General features: G+C 40.8%; 1 protein-coding gene across 1 annotated transcript in view; it reads right to left on the bottom strand.

Moving 5' to 3' along the window:
• The window catches only part of acat1 (acetyl-CoA acetyltransferase 1), a 36,755-nt gene extending 11,674 nt beyond the window's left edge, over nucleotides 1-25,081 (bottom strand). The window contains exons 1-5 of the mRNA XM_034178952.1: nucleotides 24,932-25,081; nucleotides 7,973-8,020; nucleotides 7,777-7,894; nucleotides 7,088-7,183; nucleotides 5,275-5,375 (exon numbers count right to left, since the gene is read on the bottom strand). Coding sequence (XP_034034843.1) covers nucleotides 5,275-5,375; nucleotides 7,088-7,183; nucleotides 7,777-7,894; nucleotides 7,973-8,020; nucleotides 24,932-24,982 — 414 coding nt within the window. The 5' untranslated portion in view covers nucleotides 24,983-25,081. The remainder of the gene's footprint in view (nucleotides 1-5,274; nucleotides 5,376-7,087; nucleotides 7,184-7,776; nucleotides 7,895-7,972; nucleotides 8,021-24,931) is intronic.
• Nucleotide 25,082: the final 1 nt, after the last annotated feature.

The raw sequence follows: 25,082 nt of genomic DNA, 5'->3' as shown, positions 1-25,082 counted from the left end.
CAAGCTTGTCTGACGCAATCACACGTGATTCAAATCAAAATCAAATCAAATCAATTTTATTTATATAGCGCCAAATCACAACGAACAGTTGCCCCAAGGCACCTTATATTGTAAGGCAAGGCCATACAATAATTATGGAAAAAAACCCCAACGGTCAAAACGACCCCCTGTGAGCAAGCACTTGGCAACAGTGGGAAGGAAAAACTCCCTTTTAACAGGAAGAAACCTCCAGCAGAACCAGGCTCAGGGAGGGGCAGTCTTCTGCTGGGACTGGTTGGGGCTGAGGGGAGAGAATCAGGAAAAAGACATGCTGTGGAGGGGAGCAGAGATCAATCACTAATGATTAAATGCAGAGTGGTGCATACAGAGCAAAAAGAGAAAGAAACACTCGGTGCATCATGGGAACCCCCCAGCAGTCTAAGTCTATAGCAGCATAACTAAGGGATGGTTCAGGGTCACCTGATCCAGCCCTAACTATAAGCTTTAGCAAAAAGGAAAGTTTGAAGCCTAATCTTAAAAGTAGAGAGGGTGTCTGTCTCCCTGATCTGAATTGGGAGCTGGTTCCACAGGAGAGGAGCCTGAAAGCTGAAGGCTCTGCCTCCCATTCTACACTAACAAACCCTAGGAACTACAAGTAAGCCTGCAGTCTGAGAGCGAAGTGCTCTATTGGGGTGATATGGTACTACGAGGTCCCTAAGATAAGATGGGACCTGATTATTCAAAACCTTGTAAGTAAGAAGAAGAATTTTAAATTCTATTCTAGAATTAACAGGAAGCCAATGAAGAGAGGCCAATATGGGTGAGATATGCTCTCTCCTTCTAGTCCCTGTTAGCACTCTAGCTGCAGCATTTTGAATTAACTGAAGGCTTTTCAGGGAACTTTTAGGACAACCTAAACCTAGAGGTCAGGGTAATGCCATCCAGAGTAAGGATCTGGTTAGACACCATGTTTCTAAGATTTGTGGGGCCAAGTACAATAACTTCAGTTTTATCTGAGTTTAAAAGCAGGTCATCCATGTCTTTATGTCTGTAAGACAATCCTGCAGTTTAGCTAATTGGTGTGTCCCCTCTGGCTTCATGGATAGATAAAGCTGGGTATCATCTGCCTAACAATGAAAATTTAAGCAATGTCGTCTAAGAATACTGCCTAAGGGAAACATGTATAAAGTGAATAAAATTGGTCCTAGCACAGAACCTTGTGGAACTCCATAATTAACCTTAGTCTGTGAAGAAGATTCCCCATTTACATGAACAAATTGCAATCTATTAGATAAATATGATTCAAACCACCCCAGCGCAGTGCCTTTAATAACTATGGCATGCTCTAATCTCTGTAATAAAATTTTATGGTCAACAGTATCAAAAGCAGCACTGAGGTCTAACAGAACAAGCACAGAGATGAGTCCACTGTCTGAGGCCATAAGAAGATCATTTGTAACCTTCACTAATGCTGTTTCTGTACTATGATGAATTCTAAAACCTGACTGAAACTCTTCAAATAGACCATTCCTCTGCAGATGATCAGTTAGCTGTTTTACAACTACCCTTTCAAGAATTTTTGAGAGAAAAGGAAGGTTGGAGATTGGCCTATAATTAGCTAAGATAGCTGGGTCAAGTGATGGCTTTTTAAGTAATGGTTTAATTACTGCCACCTTAAAAGCCTGTGGTACATAGCCAACTAATAAAGACAGATTGATCATATTTAAGATGGAAGCATTAAATAATGGTAGGGCTTCCTTGAGCAGCCTGGTAGGAATGGGGTCTAATAGACATGTTGATGGTTTGGAGGAAGTAACTAATGAAAATAACTCAGACAGAACAATCGGAGAGAAAGAGTCTAACCAAATACCGGCATCACTGAAAGCAGCCAAAGATAACGATACGTCTTTGGGATGGTTATGAGTAATTTTTTCTCTAATAGTTAAAATTTTATTAGCAAAGAAAGTCATGAAGTCATTACTAGTTCAAGTTAAAGGAATACTCGGCTCAATAGAGCTCTGACTCTTTGTCAGCCTGGCTACAGTGCTGAAAAGAAACCTGGGGTTGTTCTTATTTTCTTCAATTAGTGATGAGTAGTAAGATGTCCTAGCTTTACAGAGGGCTTTTTTATAGAACAGACTCTTTTTCCAGGCTAAGTGAAGATCTTCTAAATTAGTGAGACGCCATTTCCTCTCCAACTTACGGGTGATCTGCTTTAAGCTGCGAGTTTGTGAGTTATACCACGGAGTCAGGCACTTCTGATTTAAAGCTCTCTTTTTCAGAGGAGCTACAGCATCCAAAGTTGTCTTCAATGAGGATGTAAAACTACTGACGAGATACTTTATCTCACTTACAGAGTTTAGGTAGCTACTCTGCACTGTGTTGGTATATGGCATTAGAGAACATAAAGAAGGAATCATATCCTTAAACCTAGTTACAGCGCTTTCTGAAAGACTTCTAGTGTAATGAAACTTATTCCCCACTGCTGGGCAGTCCATCAGAGTAAATGTAAATGTTATTAAGAAATGATCAGACAGAAGGGAGTTTTCAGGGAATACTGTTAAGTCTTCAATTTCCATACCATAAGTCAGAACAAGATCTAAGGTATGATTAAAGTGGTGGGTGGACTCATTTACATTTTGAGCAAAGCCAATTGAGTCCAATAATAGATTAAATGCAGTGTTGAGGCTGTCATTCTAAGCATCTGTGTGGATGTTAAAATCGCCCACTATAATTATCTTATCTGAGCTAAGCACTAAGTCAGACAAAAGGTCTGAAAATTCACAGAGAAACTCACAGTAACGACCAGGTGGACGATAGATAACAAATAAAACTGTTTTTTGGGACTTCCAATTTGGATGGACAAGACTAAGAGTCAAGCTTTCAAATGAATTAAAGCTCTGTCTGGGTTTTTGATTAATTAATAAGCTGGAATGGAAGATTGCTGCTAATCCTCCGCCTCGGCCTGTGCTACGAGCATTCTGGAAGTTAGTGTGACTCTGGGGTGTTGACTCATTTAAACTAACATATTCATCCTGCTGTAACCAGGTTTCTGTAAGGCAGAATAAATCAATATGTTGATCAATTATTATATCATTTACTAACAGGGACTTAGAAGAGAGAGACCTAATGTTTAATAGACCACATTTAACTGTTTTAGTCTGTGGTGCAGTTGAAGGTGCTATATTGTTTTTTCTTTTTGAATTTTTATGCTTAAATAGATTTTTACTGGTTATTGGTGGTCTGGGAGCACGCACCGTCTCTACGGGGATGGGGTAATGAGGGGATGGCAGGGGGAGAGAAGCTGCAGAGAGGTGTGTAAGACTACAACTCTGCTTCCTGGTCCCAACCCTGGATAGTCAGGGTTTGGAGGATTTAAGAAAATTGGCCAGATTTCTAGAAATGAGAGCTGCTCCATCCAAAGTGGGATGGATGCCGTCTCTCCTAACAAGACCAGGTTTTCCCCAGAAGCTTTGCCAATTATCTATGAAGCCCACCTCATTTTTTGGACACCACTCAGACAGCCAGCAATTCAAGAACATGTGGCTAAACATGTCACTCCCGGTCCGATTGGGGAGGGGCCCAGAGAAAACTACAGAGTCCGACATTGTTTTTGCAAAGTTACACAGCGATTCAATGTTAATTTTAGTGACCTTCGATTGGCGTAACCGGGTGTCATTACTGCCGACGTGAATTACAATCTTACCAAATTTACGCTTAGCCTTAGCCAGCAGTTTCAAATTTCCTTCAATGTCGCCTGCTCTGACCCCCGGAAGACAATTGACTATGGTTGCTGGTGTCGCTAACTTCACATTTCTCAAAACAGAGCCGCCAATAACCAGAGTTTGATCCTCGGCAGGTGTGTCGCCGAGTGGGGAAAAACGGTTAGAAATGTGAATGGGTTGGCGGTGTACACGGGGCTTCTGTTTAGGGCTACGCTTCCTCCTCACAGTCACCCAGCCGGCCTGCTTTCCCGGCTGCTCGGGATCTGCCAGAGGGAAACTAACGGCGGCTAAGCTACCTTGGTCCGCACCGACTACAGGGGCCTGGCTAGCTGTAGAATTTTCCACGGTGCGGAGCCGAGTCTCCAATTCGCCCAGCCTGGCCTCCAAAGCTACGAATAAGCTACACTTATTACAAGTACCGTTACTGCTAAAGGAGGCTGAGGAATAACTAAACATTTCACACCCAGAGCAGAAAAGTGCAGGAGAGACAGGAGAAGCCACCATGCTAAATCGGCTAAGAGCTAGTAGCTACGCTAAGCTAGCGGATTCCTAAAAACACACAAAGCGAATAATGTGTAAATAATTTAGAGGTGATTCAGCAGAGGGAGTGCTTTAGTTAAGGCACGTGAAGATTACACTGTGAAACAAATCGTTATCTAGTTAACTAGATCAATCTAACTGCGCAAATTAAACAGCTAACAGATACAGCAAAACACCGCTGTGCTCCGGAACAGGAAGTGATACAATACCGCAGTGAGAGCCAACCACCAGTAGAGGCAAGCAAGAGACGAAGATCCATATGGTTTTTGAAAAAAATAATAAGGTCAGATACGTTTCTAATAGACCTCGTATATATCGCTTTTTATGGCCAAAGTGCTTTACAATGATACCTCGCATTCACCCTCACATACAGGTATCAAGGTGCTGCCATGTAAGGCACTCAACACACACCTGGGGATTAAGGACCTTAAACAGAGGGCCCTCTGGTCATGTACCCACTGCTTTAACCTTTTGACCATCATCTCTCCAGCCCTCCCAGACTCGGTATCACCAAAAAGTGAAGAAGTCATGTTTGAGCTCAAGGGATTTCCTTTGCTTTTGTTGGATATTACTATATGTGATTATATGTGTAAAACATTGTGTTTGGCCCCTTTTGTTCTGGAAAAGCTTTAAACAGATATTCATGTAATGAGATTTTGTTGATGAAACATCAACAATATTTTCAGGACAGTGAGCCTGCTCACAGACCACTCCACTTTCAGCAGTGAATCAAATGATTCTCCTATTGGCCAGGTTTTAACAGCCAGTATTCAATAAAATGCTAAAATCCAACCTGATTGTAATCAGAGTAAGTTAGTATCAGCCACACATTAATAAAAATTTAGCTTGACATAGAACAAGAATGACGCAGCTCCTATATGGACACTAATGTGGCACAGAATATGATGAGTGGTCAGTCACCATGTTAGCAGGCGAATCACAGAGTGGCGATGTCTGGGTGACATACAATGAACTTTGTTCATCAAATATCAACTGTATCTGCCAACATCCGTTTGAATGTTTATGGTACCTGGTGTCCACACATTAAACTCTGGGCTGCCATCATGATCGACTTCATTCCAGACGCACACACTTTGTTGACTGTTGTTGCTGGCGTGCTGAGGGGCAAACCTACGGACAAAAACCACCACAATGTGCATTTACAGATAAATGACATTACTATGATATAGCCTCTGAATTTCCAGATAAGTGTAGATAAACCAATGTCTTTTCATTTGGCAAAACTCCAAGTGCATGTGTATGGCTTCAATCACGCCGAATCCGGGGAGAGCTGGCATTTGCCGTTTGGTATGCTTATGTCTTTTAGGTTAAGAATGAACGGTACAAAAAATGGAAAGTTGATGGGACAAATATTTTTGTAGAAATTACCAATTTGAGCTAACCAGTAGATAATGAAAGTTGTCCGGCAATGCACCACGGGTGTTTGGGGTTTCAAATGTTGTGGTTCATGTTAGTTTAACAGTGCTGTTAGTGTTGCTGATTTATTATGGGTCTTCCGCCACCATTTCTTTGTGTCTAAAATTAGAAGCACCTGCTTGCGGCAGAGTGTGGAAAAAACAAAAAGCTCTACGTGCATGTGTGTGTAACTTCAATCACAGAAAAACTGTGGACAGCTGACATTTGCCATTTGGTTTGCTTATGAATTTTGGGTCAAGGATGAACGCCGCCAAAACGTAACACTGATAAGACTGATATTTTTGTAGAAGCTACAGATATTAACAAACAACACTGAACAATGGATGTTGCTAACTACATTCTGGACTCACACACCATTCCAGCAGGGGGCGGTAAGTCATCTTTATATTAAAAGCTTGAGTGCGTGATTTTATTTCGTAAGTTCAGTGTAAGTGCATAATATAATTGTAAATATGATAAGAAAGTGAGAACACTTATTTTCATTGTGATCCATTTAAAAATCAAATTATAAACTATAAGTAATAAATAAAGTAATAATACTGATAATAACAATAGTGTGTATATGATAACCACAGCCTAAACAATTTATAAAGACAGCAAATTAACATTAAAAAATTGCATAATTAAAAGGAAATAAAAGGGGTTTGTTCCTCTTCTAAAGACTGTTGAGGTCTATGGTTCTAAAAACATTATGGACTCAAATGACATTCCAACTCATTATATAAGCTTTGCTTAATGTATTATCATCCTTCAAAAATGTCAGCTACCTATTTTATTATAAGCACTACCCAATCTAGAGCCCGTAGATCCCCATGGGCATATATATATTAATGCTTGAGTTTTATTTATGTAGAATGAACCTTTTCACACATCATGGCTACATCATGCTTTGCTTTTGGCACATGGACAAAGTGCACTGCAAACAGGGTGCACACCTCTGTATCCAAATTAAAAATTAAATCCACAAAGTCAGCGGGATGACACACTTCTTTTGTGCTTGTATGAGAGGTGTTCAGACAACCTGCTTTGTCACACAGAGCGTGCATCGCTGCATGAAGGCTGCACCTCTACGCAGAGTAAAAAGAGCAGAAAAGCATGGCCATAGAGACTAATTCATTCTATTCCTGACAGTAATTTTATTAATTTATTGAAGAGTGACACACATGAGTCAGGCCTATTTATTGAGTTGCCACTCCCATCTCTGTCATTTACACAGAGCTTTCTTCTCTGGTGTGAATCAGTCATAAATATTACAGCCCTTCTGAGGTAAAATTACATTACTCAACTTCCCCATATAAAATTAGTCCTGTCTGAATAGGGTTTAAGCAAACGTTACCCACATTTTTTTATTTACTTATTTGTCAACATTTTGAATTTGGGTCAAACTGAAAACAGTGTTGCCATACCTGCTCCAAGTAAGGCTTGCCTTGTGGGTGCCTGTCCTTCTCCTGCCTGAAGCACATTTCCCATGTATACCTCCTTCACCTCCTCAGGGGGGATTCCTAGATGCAAAAAGCTTCATGTCAAACAGAAACCCCAAACTACAATTCATCATTCTGTGATCCAGAACACCTATAATTCTTCTGCGGAAGACCAAAAGGATGGAGAGTTTGATTCTTAAAAATGACATCAGTAGTTTCCCGCTACTCAAACTAGTGTTTAAGATCATCTGTTGGATTTCCTCCAAACAGATGTCACATAGCAGTGGCACCACCCCTCTGGGCCAAAATACAATTTCCATCTTCAATCATTCCTCCCTACTGAGCATATGGAAGCGCATGTTGGAGCTCTTTAACGGGTCTAACGGCTCTATGGCAGCCTTTGCATCCTCTGAACATGGTTTCCTGGAGGATTTTCTGGAAAGTCGCTGCTGTCCATCTTGAAGAATGGACAAGTCTGTGTGGGTAGTCACAGTGTTTGTTGGTGCTACATATTAGCATGTTATTCACTTCTTAAAACATGTTCAGTAATTCAAACTCTGTTTATTACAATCACAAATATAATAAAAAAAATAACAATAATAATAATATTAATGATTATGGGTTTGAGTTTCTGCTCGACAACTGACAGATTAAACTTGTGTGTCTGCATGTACCTGCTTTTTCAATAGCCCCCTTGATGGCTACAGAGCCCAGTTTGACAGCAGGTACTGATGCAAGGCTGCCTCTAAACGAGCCCATTGGGGTGCGGACAGCACTGACGATGACGACTTCCTGAAATAATTCATCAAATGTTGGTGCAGCACAGACATTTGATTGTACACATTTTCAGACGCACCTCACTGTACTTACATTGAGGGAAGGGCGAGAACTGTAACTCCGTGACAGGTACTTGTGAGCCTGTTCATAAAAAAAAAAAAAAAAAAACCTGTTCATAAAATAGATCAAGGCAGCACAGTGGCTTAGTGCTTAGCACTGTTGTCTCACAGCAAGAAGGTCATGGGATCACATCCCACAAGGCCTTTTGTGTGTTGTTGGCATGTTCTCCCTGTGTTTGCGTGGGTTTCCTGCGGGTGCTCCTGCTTCCTCCCACTTCCAAACACATGCATGTTTGGTGAATTGGGAACTTTAAATTGACTGTGGTTGCGTTTATCCGTCTATATGTGGCCCTGAGATAGACTGCTGTCATGTCCAGGGTGTACCCCGCCTCATGCCCTATGACTGCTGAGATAGGCTCCAGCGCCCCCCCCCCCAAACCCTTGTGACCCTTGATTGGAGTAAGCGGCTGTAGTGCATGATAACTAGTGCTCAACTCGAAGCTGAAAATAAAATGTTTGTACGAGGTCGGTTAGAAAAGTACTGTACCTTTTTATTTTTTTCAAAAACTGTATGGATTTGATTCATATGTTTTTACGTCAGCCAAGCTTGAACCTTCGTGCGCATGCGTGAGTTTTTCCATGCCTGTCGGTTGCGTCATTCGCCTCTGGGCAGGCTTTGAGTGAGCACTGGTCCACCCCTCTCATCGTTGTTTCATTGCGAGGAAATGGCGGAATGATTTGGGCTTTTTTTCCATCAGAATTTTTTCAGAAACTGTTAGAGACAGGCAGCTGGAAACCATTTGAAAAATGTATCTGGCTTTCGGTGAAAATTTTACGGGCTTCACAGAGAATAAGGAGTGTTACTACAGCTTTAAGGATGGCCCACAATGGCGCACGGCACGCCGCGCTCCGAGCCGCCATCGAGAGGCAGAAACCACCACATCATTTCGAAACGGATCGCTGTGTGGAGCCGGGACCGTTGTGTGCAATTTCTCTGGTTATCACAAGAGCTGGACATCAGCCATTTTCCAGCAGATTTCACTTTTAACAAGAGATTTTGTCATGGAAAGCCGCGCAGAGGGTTTGCACGTCACGAACGATTCGCTGATGAAGCGAGACAATGGAACACCTCCGTTTCGGAGTGCCAGACGACAAGTTGGGACATGTCCAGCTCGCCACAATTTCTCTTACTACTCACTCTTATACTCACTGGTAAGCACTGAAAGCCAAGATAAGCTTGTTCCAACTTGTCCTCACGACGGTCCCGGCTCCACACAGCGATCCGTTTAGAAATGATGTGGTGGTTTCTGCCTCTCGATGGCGGCTCGGAGCGCCACGCGCCATTGTGGGCCGTCCTTAAAGCTGTAGTAACACTCCTTATTCTCTGTGAAGCTCGTAACATCTTCACCGAAAGCCAGATAAATTTTTCGAATGGTTTCCAGCTGCCTGTCTCTAACAGTTTCTGAAAAAATTCTGATGGAAAAAAACCTCAAATCATTCCGCCATTCCCTCGCAATGAAACAACGACGAGAGGGGTGGACCAGTGCTCACTCAAAGCCTGCCCACAGGCGAATGACACAACCGACAGGCGTGGAAAAACTCACGCATGCGCACGAAGGTTCAAGCTTGGCTGACGTAAAAACATATGAATCAAATCCATACAGTTTTTGAAAAAATAAAAAGGTACGATACTTTTCTAACAGACCTCGTAACTTTGCATTTTCTAAAAACACACAATACCTCCTGCATTGCAAGCCTGTAACAGATTTCAAAAAAAGTTGGGACTGGGTAATTTATTCTACACATTAGGATTAAATGATCACTTTTGTTTTCTTGAACAACTCACAGAATGAATACATGAACATTTCTAATTCACTGAATACATCTCAGACTTCAAATACACCAATCATTAAACACAAACAGTACCGTTCTGTATGGTAATCTGTCAGGCAGGCACTTCTCTGAGTGACCATGCTGGAAGAAGACTAGCGAGGGAAACCACCAAGACAACCTCTCAACTCTGAAGGAGCTACAGGCGTCTGTGGCTGTGGTTGGAGAAACTGGACATCGTGCAACTTTTGCCTGTTGCATCACTAGCTACACAGTTTCACAATGAGGTAATACATAGGATTTCACAAAAAAGTACATGTCACATTTCAGCTGCAGTGTGCTAGAACGTATATGAGAAACCTGAGCCTGCCTTTACTTTCTCACATCTTCTATTATTGTGACATGTTCAAGGTCATACTGTATATGTGCAATAATTATGCTGTTTAATCAGCATCTGGAAATGCTGCACCTGCCAGAAGGATGGAGGAGCGTGGTAATTGTTTAGTGTTTGTGAACACATTTGTTTTTTCAATTTGGTTATTTATTTTTTAATTGTGAATAAAATCAGAGGAACAAAAAGGCATGTATTTGTATAATCCAGAATGATTTATTATTAAAGATCAGAGAGAAAGGAGAAGCAAATAAGAAATGAAAAAATGAGTAAAAAGAGGGAAAGACAGAAGTTTTAAGTGAGAAGGTAAAGAGAAAGAAGAAAAGATGAGGAGAAAGACTGGAAAAGACAAAACAAGGGACAAGACTAGGGCTGGGCGATATGACCTAAAATTCATATTGCGGTATAAATTGAATACCTTCAAGGTAACGGCATATATGGCGATATAAACTTAAGTATAAAAACTATAAGTGTTCTGAATGGGTCCCTCAGCAAAGCTAAATTGAGAAAAATAAATAACTACAACTTTGAGAACATTTATTGTGTGGATCTCAAAATAGGCTACAGCCACAATTTGCAAGAAGGTGCATCTAAGATGCAAGCCCAAATTTGATGTTTTAGTACACTTGTTGTTGTTTCTTCTCTTGAACACTAGATGGCACACCCACTCTGAATACATGAACTGTTTTCAGGACAGAGGCATTGACTCATTTCCAAAATGCAAGAAGAACCCCCCCTAAAAAAAGTACTTAATTTACTCATATTTGAAGTCAGTCTGGGTAAATTGTTGTTCCCTGGCTGATTTTGTCTTTCTGCTTTGGTTTAAAAAAAGCCTTGTGTTATTTAATGTGGAACTTTTTCAAACCCGAGGTTTGATAAGCTTTAGGGTTTTATACCTCTAAAACATTAACTTTTAATGTTAATTAAACGCTATTTTAACACTAATAAACGCTATTTAAACTAGTCTTGAGTGATTTTAGATTTATTTAAAGCAAGAATAATCAACCAAAAAATGACATTTATGTTGTAATATTTAATATCAAAGTTTTTGCATGTTTCTGTCAAAGTCTAATTTAATTACATAAATTATCTTGAAAAGGTCATAAATAAAGCTGAACAGGTTCAAAACCATTAATATTTCATCATAGACATAGCATTTGCTCTCAAGTTCAAAACTGACACACAGCACCTTGTAATCCAGTGAGGAAGAGGCCTGTGTCTCACAATTTAACACTGTGACACTGACTGTAAATGCAAATTTACACATAGTAGCTTACTTTTTCTGTCATGTTGACAGTTTCGCCTTTTCAACATTTATGAGTGGGACTGCATTAAGGCTGAAACGATTCACTGAGTAATTCGAATAATTTGATTAAAATGAAAACGAAGCCTCGAAGCAAAGAATTACACCAGGCCTGTATGTGGCGCTGTAACGCTCCCACAAAAAACACAGAATAAGACCATAGCGCTAATCAATGTAGCAGCCGATGCTACAAGTTTGCAAAGCCACACGCTGAGTAAAATGAAGCCTTTTAAGAGAAAGGGTCCACGCAGATCGTCTGAAACGGACTTATTGCACATTTAAAGTGAAGCAGTGTATTTGTATATATACGAGGTCTGTTAGATAAGAAACCGACACTTTTATTTTTTTTTTAACTATATGGATTTGAATGACATGCGATTACACCAATCATGCTTGAACCCTCGTGCGCATGCGTGAGTTTTTTCACGCGTGTCGGTGACGTCATTTCCCTGTGGGCAGGCCTTGAGTGAGATGTGGTCCCGCCCTCTCGGCTGAATTCCTTTGTTTCACACGCTGCTCGAGACGGCGCGCGTTGCTTTATCAAAATTTTTTCTGGACCTGTGAGGAATATCCGAGTGGACACTATTCGAGAAATTAAGCTGGTTTTTGGTGAAAAGTTTAACGGCTGATGAGAGATTATGGGGTGTTTCTGTCGCTGTAAGGACTTCCCACGGAGCGGAGCATCGCGCAGCGCTTCCAGGCGCCGTCGTCGGCCTGTTTCGAGCTGAAAACATCCTAATTTAAAGCTTAATTCACCAAGGACGTTGTGAGAGAACAGAGAAGATTTAGAAGAGGCCGGCATGCGAACATTCCACTGTTTAAGGACATTTTTTAATGAAAGACGTGCGCCGCAACAGGAAAAACACCTCCGTGTTGAAAACCATTTGTAAAATTCAGGCAGCTTTTGATGGCTTTCAACAAGTGTTTAACTGAGAAATTGTTTAACAGCTTGGGCACGTTCCATCTTGCCCGTTAAGGTTTCCAACGGAGGTGTTTTTCCTGTCGCGACCCCCCGCGGTCGGGTCCGGCCCGACATGCGACTCTGCCCGCACGTTCTTTCATTACAAAATGTCCGTTAACAATGGAATGTCCGAATAAACTCCTCATGCCGACTACTTCTGAATGTTCTCTGTTCTCTGACGACTTACTGGGTCGACAGAGCCTGAAATGTGGAAGTTTTCAACTTGAAACGGCGAGACGCTGCCGCCTTGAAGCGCAGATCGCCGTCAGGCACCGTGGGCCGTCCTTAAAGCGACACTACCAGACCAAAATCTCTCATCAGCCGTTAAAATTTTTACCGAAAACCAATTGAATTTATCGAATGGTGTCCACTCAGTTGTGCCTTACAGCTTTTGAAAAAAATTTGATCAAACAAAGCAGCAGTCTCTGAGCCATTCCTAAACAATGAAAAAAATCGACGAGAGGGTGGGCCAGTCCTCACTCAAAGACTGCCCACAGGCGAATGACGTAACCGACAGGCGTGAAAAAACTCTCGCATGCCCACGAGGGTTCAAGCATGTCTGATGTAATCACACGTGATTCAAATCCATATGGTTTTTGAAAAAAATAATAAGGTCGGATACTTTTCTAATAGACCTCGTATATATATATATATATATATATATATATATATATATATATATATATATATATATATATATATATATATATATATATATATATATATATATATAAAAACACGTTTTGCTCCACTGGCCGTTCTCCACCTCCGCAGATGAAATGAAAGGACGCGCACTTTAAACGAGTCATGGTAAGAGTTTTTATCAACAGCAGCTTTTGCGGAAACACTGCAATCCACAGCCATTTTTCAAAGGCTGTGTTATTCGCCAAGTATCCACAGAAAACAAAGAATTTGACTTTGGTTTGAGCTACACTCTGTACGGCATCTATAAATATACACTAAACACTGAATAAATCACAGTAATAAAAAGTGCAAATGAAATATGCACTAAGAAGGAAAAAAAGAATGCACTGTCCGCAGACTGAAGATTTCACAGACTGCCTGGGCTTATGGTTTGGCAAAGCTCTTCTTCTTCTTTGTCTTTCGGCTGTTCCTGTTAGGGGTCGCCACAGCAGATCAATCGTTTCCATCTCACCCTGTCCTCTGTATCTTCCTCTGTCACACCAACCACCTGCAAGTCCTCCCTCAACACATCCATGAACCTCCTCTTTGGTCTCCCTCTTCTCCTCCTGCCTGGTGGCTCCATCCTCAGCATCCTTCTCCCTATATACCTTGGGTCCCTCCTCTGCACATGTCCAAACCATCTCAATCTCGCCTCTCTGACTTTGTCTCCAAACCGTCCCACCTGAGCTGTCCCTCTGATATGTTCATTCCTAATCTTGTCCATTCTTGTCACTCCCAAAGAGAATCTCAACATCTTCAGCTCTGCCACCTCCAGCTCTGCCTCCTGTCTTTTTGTTAGTGCCACTGTCTCTAAACCATACAACATAGCTGGTCTCACTACTGTTTTGTAAACTTTCCCCTTCACTCTTGCTGATATTCTTCGGTCACAAATCACTCCTGCCACCTTTCTCCACCCACTCCACCCTGCCTGCACTCTCTTCTTCACCTCTTTACTACACTCTCCATTACTTTGAACAGTTGACCCCAAATATTTAAACTCATCTACTTTCACCACTTCTACTCCTTGTAACTGCACTATTCCACTGGGCTCCCTCTCATTCACACACATGTACTCAGTCTTGCTTCTACTGACTTTCATTCCCCTTCTCTCTAAAGCATATCTCCACTTCTCCAGACTAGACTCAACTTGCTCTCTACTCTCACTACAGATCACAATGTCATCTGCAAACATCATAGTCCATGGGGACTCCTGTCTGATCTCATCTGTCAACCTGTCCATCACCACTGCAAACAAGACTCAGAGCTGATCCTTGGTGTAATCCCACCTCCACCTTGAATGAGTCTGTCATTCCGACTGCGCATCTCACCGTTGTCACACTATTTTTGTACATGTCCTGCACTACCCTAACATACTTCTCTGCCACTCCAGACTTCCTCATACAATGCCACAACTCTTCTCTTGGCACCCTATCATAAGCTTTTTCTAAGTCCACAAACACACAATGTAACTCTTTCTGTCCTTCTCTGTACTTTTCCAACAGTATTCTCAGAGCAAACATTGCATCTGTAGTGCTCTTTCTCGGCATGAAACCATATTGCTGCTCACAGATCTTCACCTGTTTTCTAAGCCTAGCTTCTACTACTCTTTCCCATAACTTCATGCTGTGGCTCATCAGCTTTATGCCTCTGTAGTTACTGCAGCTCTGCACATCACCCTTGTTCTTGAAAATAGGAACCAGCACACTTCGTCTCCACTCCTCAGGCATCCTCTCACTTTCCAAGATTTTATTAAACAATCTAGTTAGAAACTCTACTGCCATCTCTCCTAGACATTTCCATGCCTCCACTGGAATGTCATCTGGACCAACTGCCTTTCCACTCTTCATCCTCTTCATAGCAGCCCTCACTTCTTCCTTGCTAATCTCTTTTACTTCCTGATTTACTCTCACCACATCATCCAGCCTTTTCTCTCGCTCATTTTCTTTATTCATCAACTCTTCAAAATATTCCCTCCACCTTCTCAGCACACACTCATCACTAGTCAGCACATTACCATGTGCATCTTTTACCACCCTAACCTGCTGCACATCCTTTCCAGCTCTGTCCCTTTGTCTGGCCAATCGGTACAAGTCCTTTTCTCCTTCCTTACTATTCAACTTCTTGTACAGCTCGCAATATGCCTTTTCCTTTGCTTTTGCCACTTCTCTTCTCGCCTTACGCCGCATCTCCTTGTACTCCTGTCTACTTTCTTCATCTCTCCGACTATCCCAAAAAAATTTTGCCAACCTCTTTCTCCTTATGCTTTCCTGGACCTCTTCATTCCACCACCAAGTCTCCTTGTCTTCCTTCCACTGTCCAGATGTCATACCCAGTACTGCCCTAGCTGTCTCCCTCACCACATCTGCAATACTTTTCCAGTTGTCCAAAATTGCTTCCTCTCCAACTAGTGCTTCTCTCACCTGCTCGCTAAATTTCACACAACAGTCTTCCTCCTTCAGCTTCCACCATCTGATCCTTTGTTGAGCTCTCACTCTCTTCTTCTTCTTTACCTCTAAAGTCATCCTACAAACAACCATCCTATGCTGTCTAGTGACACTCTCTCCTGCTACCACCTTACAGTCTGTGATTTCTTTTAGCTTGCATCTCCTATAAAGAATGTAGTCCACCTGTGTGCACCTTCCTCCACTCTTATATGTTACCCTGTGCTCCTCCCTTTTCTTAAAGTAGGTATTCACCACAGCCATTTCCATCCTTTTTGCAAAATCAACTACCATCTGTCCTTCCCCATTCCTATCCTTGATACCATATCTACCCATTACTTCCTCATCACCTCTGTTCCCTTCACCAACATGCCCATTGAAGTCTGCTCCTATCACCACTCTTTCATGCTTGGGCACACTCTCCACCACCTCATCTAACACACTCCAGAAATCTTCTTTCTCCTTTATCTCACAACCTACCTGTGGGGCATATGCACTGATGATATTCATCATCACCCCTTCAATTTCCAACTTCACACTCATCACCCTGTCAGATACTCGCTTAACCTCCAACACACTTTTAACATACTGTACCTTTAAAATGACCCCAACACCATTTCTCTTCCTGTCCTCACCATGGTACAACAACTTGTACCCAACGCCGATGCGCCTGCTCTTACTTCCCTTCCACTTGGTCTCTTGCACACACAATATGTCTACCTTTCTCCTCTCCATCATATCAGCCAGCTCTCTCCCTTTACCAGTCATACTACCAACATTCAAAGTCCCCACTCTCATTTCCACCCTTCTACTTTTCTTCTTCTCCCGCTGTTCGTGGCAACGTTTTCCTCCTCTTCTTCGTCGTCTTCGCCCAGCAGCAGCCCAATTTCCACCGGCACCCTGTTGGGCAATAGCACCGGTGGCGGACGTTGTTAACTCGGGCCGCAACCGATCCAGTATGGGAATTCGATTCTGAGTCTGCATAGTTGGGTTCAATCAATCAATCAACTTTTTTCTTATATAGCGCCAAATCACAACAAACAGTTGCCCCAAGGCGCTCCACATTGCAAGGCAAGGCCATACAATAATTATGAAAAACCCCAACGGTCAAAACGACCCCCTATGAGCAAGCACTTGGCCACAGTGGGAAGGAAAAACTCCCTTTTAACAGGAAGAAACCTCCAGCAGAACCAGGCTCAGGGAGGGGCAGTCTTCTGCTGAGACTGGTTGGGGCTGAGGGAAAGAACCAGGAAAAAGAGATCGATCACTAATGATTAAATGCAGAGTGATGCATACGGAGCAAAAAGAGAAAGAAACAGTGCATCATGGGAACCCCCCCACAGTCTACGTCTAAAGCAACATAACCAAGGGATGGTCCAGGGTCACCCGATCCAGCCCTAACTATAAGCCTTAGCGAAAAGGAAAGTTTTAAGCCTAATCTTAAAAGTAGAGAGGGTATCTGTCTCCCTGATCTGAATTGGGAGCTGGTTCCACAGGAGAGGAGCCTGAAAGCTGAAGGCTCTGCCTCCCATTCTACTCTTACAAACCCTAGGAACTACAAGTAAGCCCGCAGTCTGAGAGCGAAGCGCTCTAATGGGGTAATATGGTACTACGAGGTCCCTAAGATAAGATGGGACCTGATTATTCAAAACCTTATAAGTAAGAAGAAGAATTTTAAATTCTATTCTAGCATTAACAGGAAGCCAATGAAGGGAGGCCAACACGGGTGAGATATACTCTCTCCTGCTAGTCCCCGTCAGTACTCTAGCTGCAGCATTCTGAACCAACTGAAGGCTTTTTAGGGAACTTTTAGGACAACCTGATAATAATGAATTACAATAGTCCAGCCTAGAGGAAATAAATGCATGAATTAGTTTTTCAGCATCACTCTGAGACAAGACCTTTCTGATTTTAGAGATATTGCGTAAATGCAAAAAGGCAGTCCTACATATTTGTTTAATATGCGCTTTGAATGACATATCCTGATCAAAAATAACTCCAAGATTTCTCACAGTATTACTAGAGATCAGGGAAATGCCATCCAGAGTAACGATCTGGTTAGACACCATGCTTCTAAGATTTGTGGGGCCAAGTACAATAACTTCAGTTTTATCTGAGTTTAAAAGCAGGAAATTAGAGGTCATCCATGTCTTTATGTCTGTAAGACAATCCTGCAGTTTAGCTAATTGGTGTGTATCCTCTGGCTTCATGGATAGATAAAGCTGGGTATCATCTGCGTAACAATGAAAATTTAAGCAATACCGTCTAATAATACTGCCCAAGGGAAGCATGTATAAAGTGAATAAAATTGGTCCTAGCACAGAACCTTGTGGAACTCCATAATTAACTTTAGTCTGTGAAGAAGATTCCCCATTTACATGAACAAACTGTAATCTATTAGACAAATATGATTCAAACCACCGCAGCGCAATGCCTTTAATACCTATGACATGCTCTAATCTCTGTAATAAAATTTTATGGTCAACAGTATCAAAAGCAGCACTGAGGTCCAACAGAACAAGCACAGAGATAAGTCCACTGTCCGAAGCCATAAGAAGATCATTTGTAACCTTCACTAATGCTGTTTCTGTACTATGATGAATTCTAAAACCTGACTGAAACTCTTCAAATAGACCATTCCTCTGCAGGTGATCAGTTAGCTGTTTTATAACTACCCTCTCAAGAATCTTTGAGAGAAAAGGAAGGTTGGAGATTGGCCTATAATTAGCTAAGATAGCTGGGTCAAGTGATGGCTTTTTAAGTAATGGTTTAATTACTGCCACCTTAAAGGCCTGTGGTACATAACCAACTAACAAAGATAGATTGATCATATTTAAGATTGAAGCATTAAATAATGGTAGGACTTCCTTGAGCAGCCTGGCAGGAATGGGGTCTAATAAGCATGTTGATGGTTTGGATGAAGTAACTAATGAAAATAACTCAGACAGAACAATCGGAGAGAAAGAGTCTAACCAAATACCGGCATCACTGAAAGCAGCCAAAGATAACGATACATCTTTGGGATGGTTATGAGTAATTTTTTCTCTAATAGTCAAAATTTTGTTAGCAAAGAAAGTCATGAAGTCATTACTAGTTAAAGTTAATGGAATACTCAGCTCAATAGAGCTCTGACTCTTTGTCAGCCTGGCTACAGTGCTGAAAAGAAACCTGGGGTTGTTCTTATTTTCTTCAATTAGTGATGAGTAGAAAGATGTCCTAGCTTCACAAAGGGCTTTCTTATAGAGCAACAAACTATTTTTCCAGGCTAAGTGAAGATCTTCTAAATTAGTGAGACGCCATTTCCTCTCCAACTTACGGGTTATCTGCTTTAAGCTACGAGTTTGTGAGTTATACCACGGAGTCAGACACTTCTGATTTAAAGCTCTCTTTTTCAGAGGAGCTACAGCATCCAAAGTTGTCTTCAATGAGGATGTAAAACTATTGACAAGATACTCTAACTCCCTTACAGAGTTTAGGTAGCTACTCTGCTCTGTGTTGGTATATGACATTAGAGAACATAAAGAAGGAATCATATCCTTAAACCTAGTTACAGCGCTTTCTGAAAGACTTCTAGTGTAATGAAACTTATTCCCCACTGCAGGGTAGTCCATCAGGGTAAATGTAAATGTTATTAAAAAATGATCAGACAAAAGGGAGTTTTCAGGGAATACTGTTAAGTCTTCTATTTCCATACCATAAGTCAGAACAAGATCTAAAATATGATTAAAGTGGTGGGTGGACTCATTTACTTTTTGAGCAAAGCCGATAGAGTCTAATAATAGATTAAATGCAGTGTTGAGGCTGTCATTCTCAGCATCTGTGTGGATGTTAAAATCGCCCACTATAATTATCTTATCTGAGCTAAGCACTAAGTCAGACAAAAGGTCTGAAAATTCACAGAGAAACTCACAGTAACGACCAGGTGGACGATAGATAATAAATAAAACTGGTTTTTGGGACTTCCAATTTGGATGGACAAGACTAAGAGACAAGCTTTCAAATGAATTAAAGCTCTGTCTAGGTTTTTGATTAATTAATAAGCTGGAATGGAAGATTGCTGCTAATCCTCCGCCCCGGCCCGTGCTACGAGCATTCTGACAGTTAGTGTGACTCGGGGGTGTTGACTCATTTAAACTAACATATTCATCCTGCTGTAACCAAGTTTCTGTTAGGCAGAATAAATCAATACGTTGATCAATTATTATATCATTTACCAACAGGGACTTAGAAGAAAGAGACCTAATGTTTAATAGACCACATTTAACTGTTTTAGTCTGTGGCGCAATTGAAGGTGCTATATTATTTTTTCTTTTTGAATTTTTATGCTTAAATAGATTTTTGCTAGTTATTGGTGGTCTGGGAGCAGGCACCGTCTCTACGGGGATGGGGTAATAAGGGGATGGCAGGGGGAGAGAAGCTGCAGAGAGGTGTATAAGACCACAGCTCTGCCTCCTGGTCCCAACGCTAGACAGTCACAGTTTGGAGGATCCCAAAAAATTGGCCAGATTTCTAGAAATGAGAGCTGCTCCCTCTAAAGTGGGATGGATGCCGTCTCTCCTAACAAGACCAGGTTTTCCCCAGAAGCTTTGCCAATTATCAATGAAGCCCACCTCATTTTTTGGACACCACTCAGACAGCCAGCAATTCAAGGAGAACATGCGGCTAAACATGTCACTCCCGGTCTGATTGGGGAGGGGCCCAGAGAAAACAACAGAGTCCGACATTGTTTTTGCAAAGTTGGCTTGTTTTACGCCGGATGCCCTTCCTGACGCAACCCTCATTTATCCGGGCTTGGGACCGGCACTCAGAATGTACTGGCTGCAAACTCCATGTGGCTGAGTTATGGTTTGGCAAAGCTCTAAAACTCTTAATATAAAAAATAAATAATAACCTGGCAAATCAGATAGAAGGAACACCCTAAACTTAAAAAATCTGCATGGTGGCAGAGCAACATTGTGCTACTTCTTAGGGAGAGCCCTGCCACTACTGATATTGTTTAAAAACACAAAAGTACTTTTTATCCAATTACTTGATTAATCGATAAAATAATCGATAGAATATTCGATTACAAAAATATTCGATAGCTGCAGCCCTAGATTGCATTACTTTTCTTTAACAGAATAAAAAAATATATAATAAAAAAAAACAATGTTTGCACAAGAGCTGAACCTGGACTAATTTGTCAAACCTTCTCTTTTAAAAATGATTTCAGTAATGGAACTGAACATTGAGAATTAAACATTGTTCTTAAACTGTTGGACTATTTTTTTCATGCAGCTGTTCACAAAGTGGTGATCCTCGCCCCATCTTTGCTTGTGAACAGCTGAACCTTTTGGGGATACTCCTTTTATACCCAATTATGACACTCACCTGTTCTCAATTAGCCTGTTTTTACGTGGAATGTTCCAAACAGGTTTTCTCTGACCACTGGTGATGTAACACAATGGTAAACATACCACTGTCCCAGCTTTTCTGAAACATGTTGCAGACATCCATTTCAAAATAAGCAAACATTTGCACAAAAACAATAAAGTTTATCAGTTTGAACATTAAATATCTTGTCTTTGTGGTGTATTCAATTGAATATAGATTGAAGAGGATTTGCAAATTATTGTATTCTGTTTTTATTTACATTTTACACAACGTCCCATCTTCATTGGAATTGGGGTTGTATGTCAGGGCCCTGTATCCATGAAGCAAATTCCTCTCAAAGAGCTCCTAACTTAGCCTAAAATTTCCTGGCAAGGAATCTTAGCCTGAGAGTGAGTCAGGCGGTGTCTGAGAGCAACTCTGACTAAGGAGTGGATGGAAACTCCTATCGTTGTGAGGAGGCAGGGTTGTCACAGAAACGTCGGGAGAAATGAAAAAACAAATGCGCTCCACCCTCCTAGTTATGAATGGACAGTGAAATCAACCAACCATAAGCTGAACTACATTAAGACGCGTAATCGTAAAAATAACTTAATGTTATGATGATGAAACTCAGCAAAATTAAACTGTTACACAGCTTGAAAACGTTTGAACAAAAGTCATTCACATGCCGAATATCTATATATTAAAAGAGTGAGTGTGTGTTTATTTAATGCGTTCAATGTAAGTAGATAATATAAATGTAAATGTGGCAAAAATACATACATGACACAAGAAAGTGAAAACATTTCCACTGTGGGCCATTTATGAATCAAATAACAAAATAGAAGTAATAATAAAAGTAAATAATATTAATAATACCGATAATAATAAGAAAAATGAACATAAAATAATGACGTAGATCAAGCCGGTAGCGTGTTACTGACTGTCATCCTAAATACGTAGAATGTCTCTGTTTCCCCTCTGTCTTTTCCACCATCTTCTCTGCTTAAAACACTCTTAGACTTCTTAAAAGTCCTCCTCCCTCCTCTTACCAGTTTAAAAGTCTAAGAATTCAACGAATTCTTTGAATTCAATCAAGATTTTTCTTAGAATAGCGTCACTAGGAGCTATTTGTAGCCTTAGGGTGCTTTGTGGATACACACCCAGGTTTTTATCCACAAATAATAATACAAATTGTATTTCTATTATTCATTTGGTATATTCATAAGCAATTAGATGCACTGACATGTTTTGAGTGGGGTAAATATTTTCACGGGGCGAGAATACTGATATGTGCTGTAACATCTCCATTTTTATGACACGGATGCACAAAATGCTTGTCGGGAAAAAAAATACGGGAGAAAGAAAAATATGTGACACCTAGTTGCTTTATTTTAAGCTTTTTGGTCGAGGACAGTGACCTGCGGTCAGGGGAGGCAGGGGAAGCTTTGCCTCACCTGTCAACATGGAAAGAAAAAAAATATAAAAAGAAAAAAATAAATTAAATGGTTATATTCATCCAGTGATTTGTCCTATAAAGCATTTTCATTTTAATTCATGTTTGATGCTCTATATTTCAACTCTGTTTCACCAGTTTCAGATTATAGAAAATTTACTGAATTTTCACATTTACCGTTCAAACACTGAGAAGAGATGTGTGGTGAGGCAGCAGCCAGCTGAGCCTCACCATGGATTGTGCAATGACTGAGCTAACTGCGCTGGCATGCAAGCAGTGAGACTGTATTGCTTTCTCTCTGTATGTCACAATTAAAATGTTCAAACACTTTGGCTATATGAACTTAATTTCCATAGTTTAGCCAATGTACATAATGTCCAGTGTTTTCTGCCAAAAACTGTATGTGTGTGTAACGTGTTTCGTGTGCTGAGCGATCAGAAAACGGCTGCGAAAAGGCACGAAGTGAGGGATGCAGTTCTCCTGCCTCATGGTAAAGGATACCAGGGATTCTTTCTGCAGCAACTCCTCAGCTCCAGAATAAATGACAGCAAGCGACAACTTACAGTTACCAAGTCAAGAGCAGCAGCTCATTTCTTTTTTCCTCTCGCCTGGCTTTTACTTTCAGAATGGAGAATTACATATCCAAACTGAAACAATTTTCTAAACTGCACTTTCAACTGAAGCAGGCGCTAATAATTACAGGATGACCAATGCCGGAGCTAAAATGTTTGCTTCAGACTCCGGTACAGAAGACCCACTCTTTTCAAACTCCATTGGGCCAAACTAAAATATGAAATGGGAACTTCTGAATACGAAATGGGGGTAAAATGTAAGAAATGGAGCAGACTGTCCCAGACTGACTCCAAATAAGTACTTTTATTTAATTGTTTGATGTTTGTTTTTTGTGAGATGCGCTCAGTACAAGTACTAGGGGCAGATGCACCATCTGGTGTACAAGAGATAAAACTTCAGCCAATGAGTCAGTCTGCTCCATTTCGTTATGTTTTACCCCCATTTCGCTCTATTTCACAAAAAAATATATATAAATAAATAAAAGTACTTAACTGAATCATATTTGGAGTCAGTCTGCTCCATTTTGCTACATTTTACCCCCCATTTTGTTATCAGTCCACATTTCGCTCCATTTCGCTAAAAAAATTAAATAAAAGTACTTAATTGAATCATATTTGGAGTCAGTCTGCTCCATTTTGCTCACATTTCATTATCAGTCCCCATTTTGCTCCATTTCGCTAAAATAAATAAATAAATAATGTACTTAATTGAATCATATTTGGAGTCAGTCTGCTCCATTTTACTATATTTTACCCCCATTTCATTATCAGTCCCCATTTTGCTTAAAAAAAATTAATAAAACTACTTAATTGAATCATATTTGGAGTCCATCTGGGTCAGTCTGCTCCATGTAGTTACATTTTACACCCATTTTGTGATTATCAGGCTCAATTTCACCACATTTTGTATTTTGGTACAGCTGCTCTTATTCAAAGCCTGAAAAGGCTCAAAAAATACAGTCGGAACAGAACTGATGAAGGACGACTTTCTTCCCTGGCAGTGATCTCCACTAAGATAGAGACACTTTTAAAACTGAAGGAAAACTTCTACAAACAACTCATTGATGCTTTTGTTCTGAAGGACCAGCACTTGGACTTCATTTACAAGTAAAGGTAAGACCATAACAAAGGTTATTTAATTAAATGAGCTTGTACTCCTTTACAATACTGGAAGAATAACCAGAAAACATATCCACACCTTTATCAACTCGCACTGAAATGTTTATGCTCACCATCTTCATCTGTACCCTGTGAAAGAGTTTTTCTAAGGCAGGGGAACTGGTGTGTAAGAGGAGAAATCGCCTTGGAGCAAAGACACGTCAGAAACCTTTGTTCCTCAATAAAAATGCATAAATGAATCTTCTTTTAGTCTTTTATTTCATATGCTTTAACACTTAAGTTAAATTTCCATACATAAGTTACAAATTTTAACTCTGACTTTTATTACAGACAAATACGCTATATTTTACAAACCAACTCAGTAGCATTTACACAAACAGGGTTTTAAGCAAATTTTAAACTCTTCTCATGAACAACTTAACTCGACACACAAATTGAGCACATGAAACTATGCAATGATGAGATCATATTTTAAATAGAGGACTTGCGATTAACTATTTCACAGGCTGATGCTGCGTTTGCAGCACGTTAGCTTTTCCATCTTATTTTCATTTTATCTGCAATGATTTTATAACTACTGCAGGGGTCACTATTGAGCGACCAACACAGTGTCAATACAATGTCGACACAGTTTGTGTAGTGTGTCAATACACTCCTTGAGTTATCATCATCCCATCACTAAGCTGTTCTGTGGGGTTCATATGTTTGTAAATCTGATTTTATTGTGAAGTCAGTCAACCTCACCGCACGTCACTGCCTGAAGGACGAACCTCACAGGTCTTTTGTGTCTACACCCAACCACACTGACACAAAGTAACAGGCATTTCGACACTGAATAAAAGTGGCACTCGTTATTAAAACAAAGAAAACGACACTTTTCTCACCAGTCGTTTACAAACGTGAGCTCGCACTGCTAGAAGTCCGCTCGCCGACATGACAGCTGCACTTTCTTCTTCTTCTTCTGCCAGAAAGCGGTTGACATCAAGGTTGATGGTGTACTGGCGCCACCTCCTAGAGTGGGGTTGATTAGCTCAC

This window comes from Thalassophryne amazonica, chromosome 9 (assembly GCF_902500255.1).
Source record: "Thalassophryne amazonica chromosome 9, fThaAma1.1, whole genome shotgun sequence".
In the NCBI taxonomy this organism is placed as follows: domain Eukaryota; kingdom Metazoa; phylum Chordata; class Actinopteri; order Batrachoidiformes; family Batrachoididae; genus Thalassophryne; species Thalassophryne amazonica.
The sequence above is the reverse complement of the archived record's forward strand: the minus strand, read 5'-3'. Positions and strand labels throughout refer to the sequence as shown.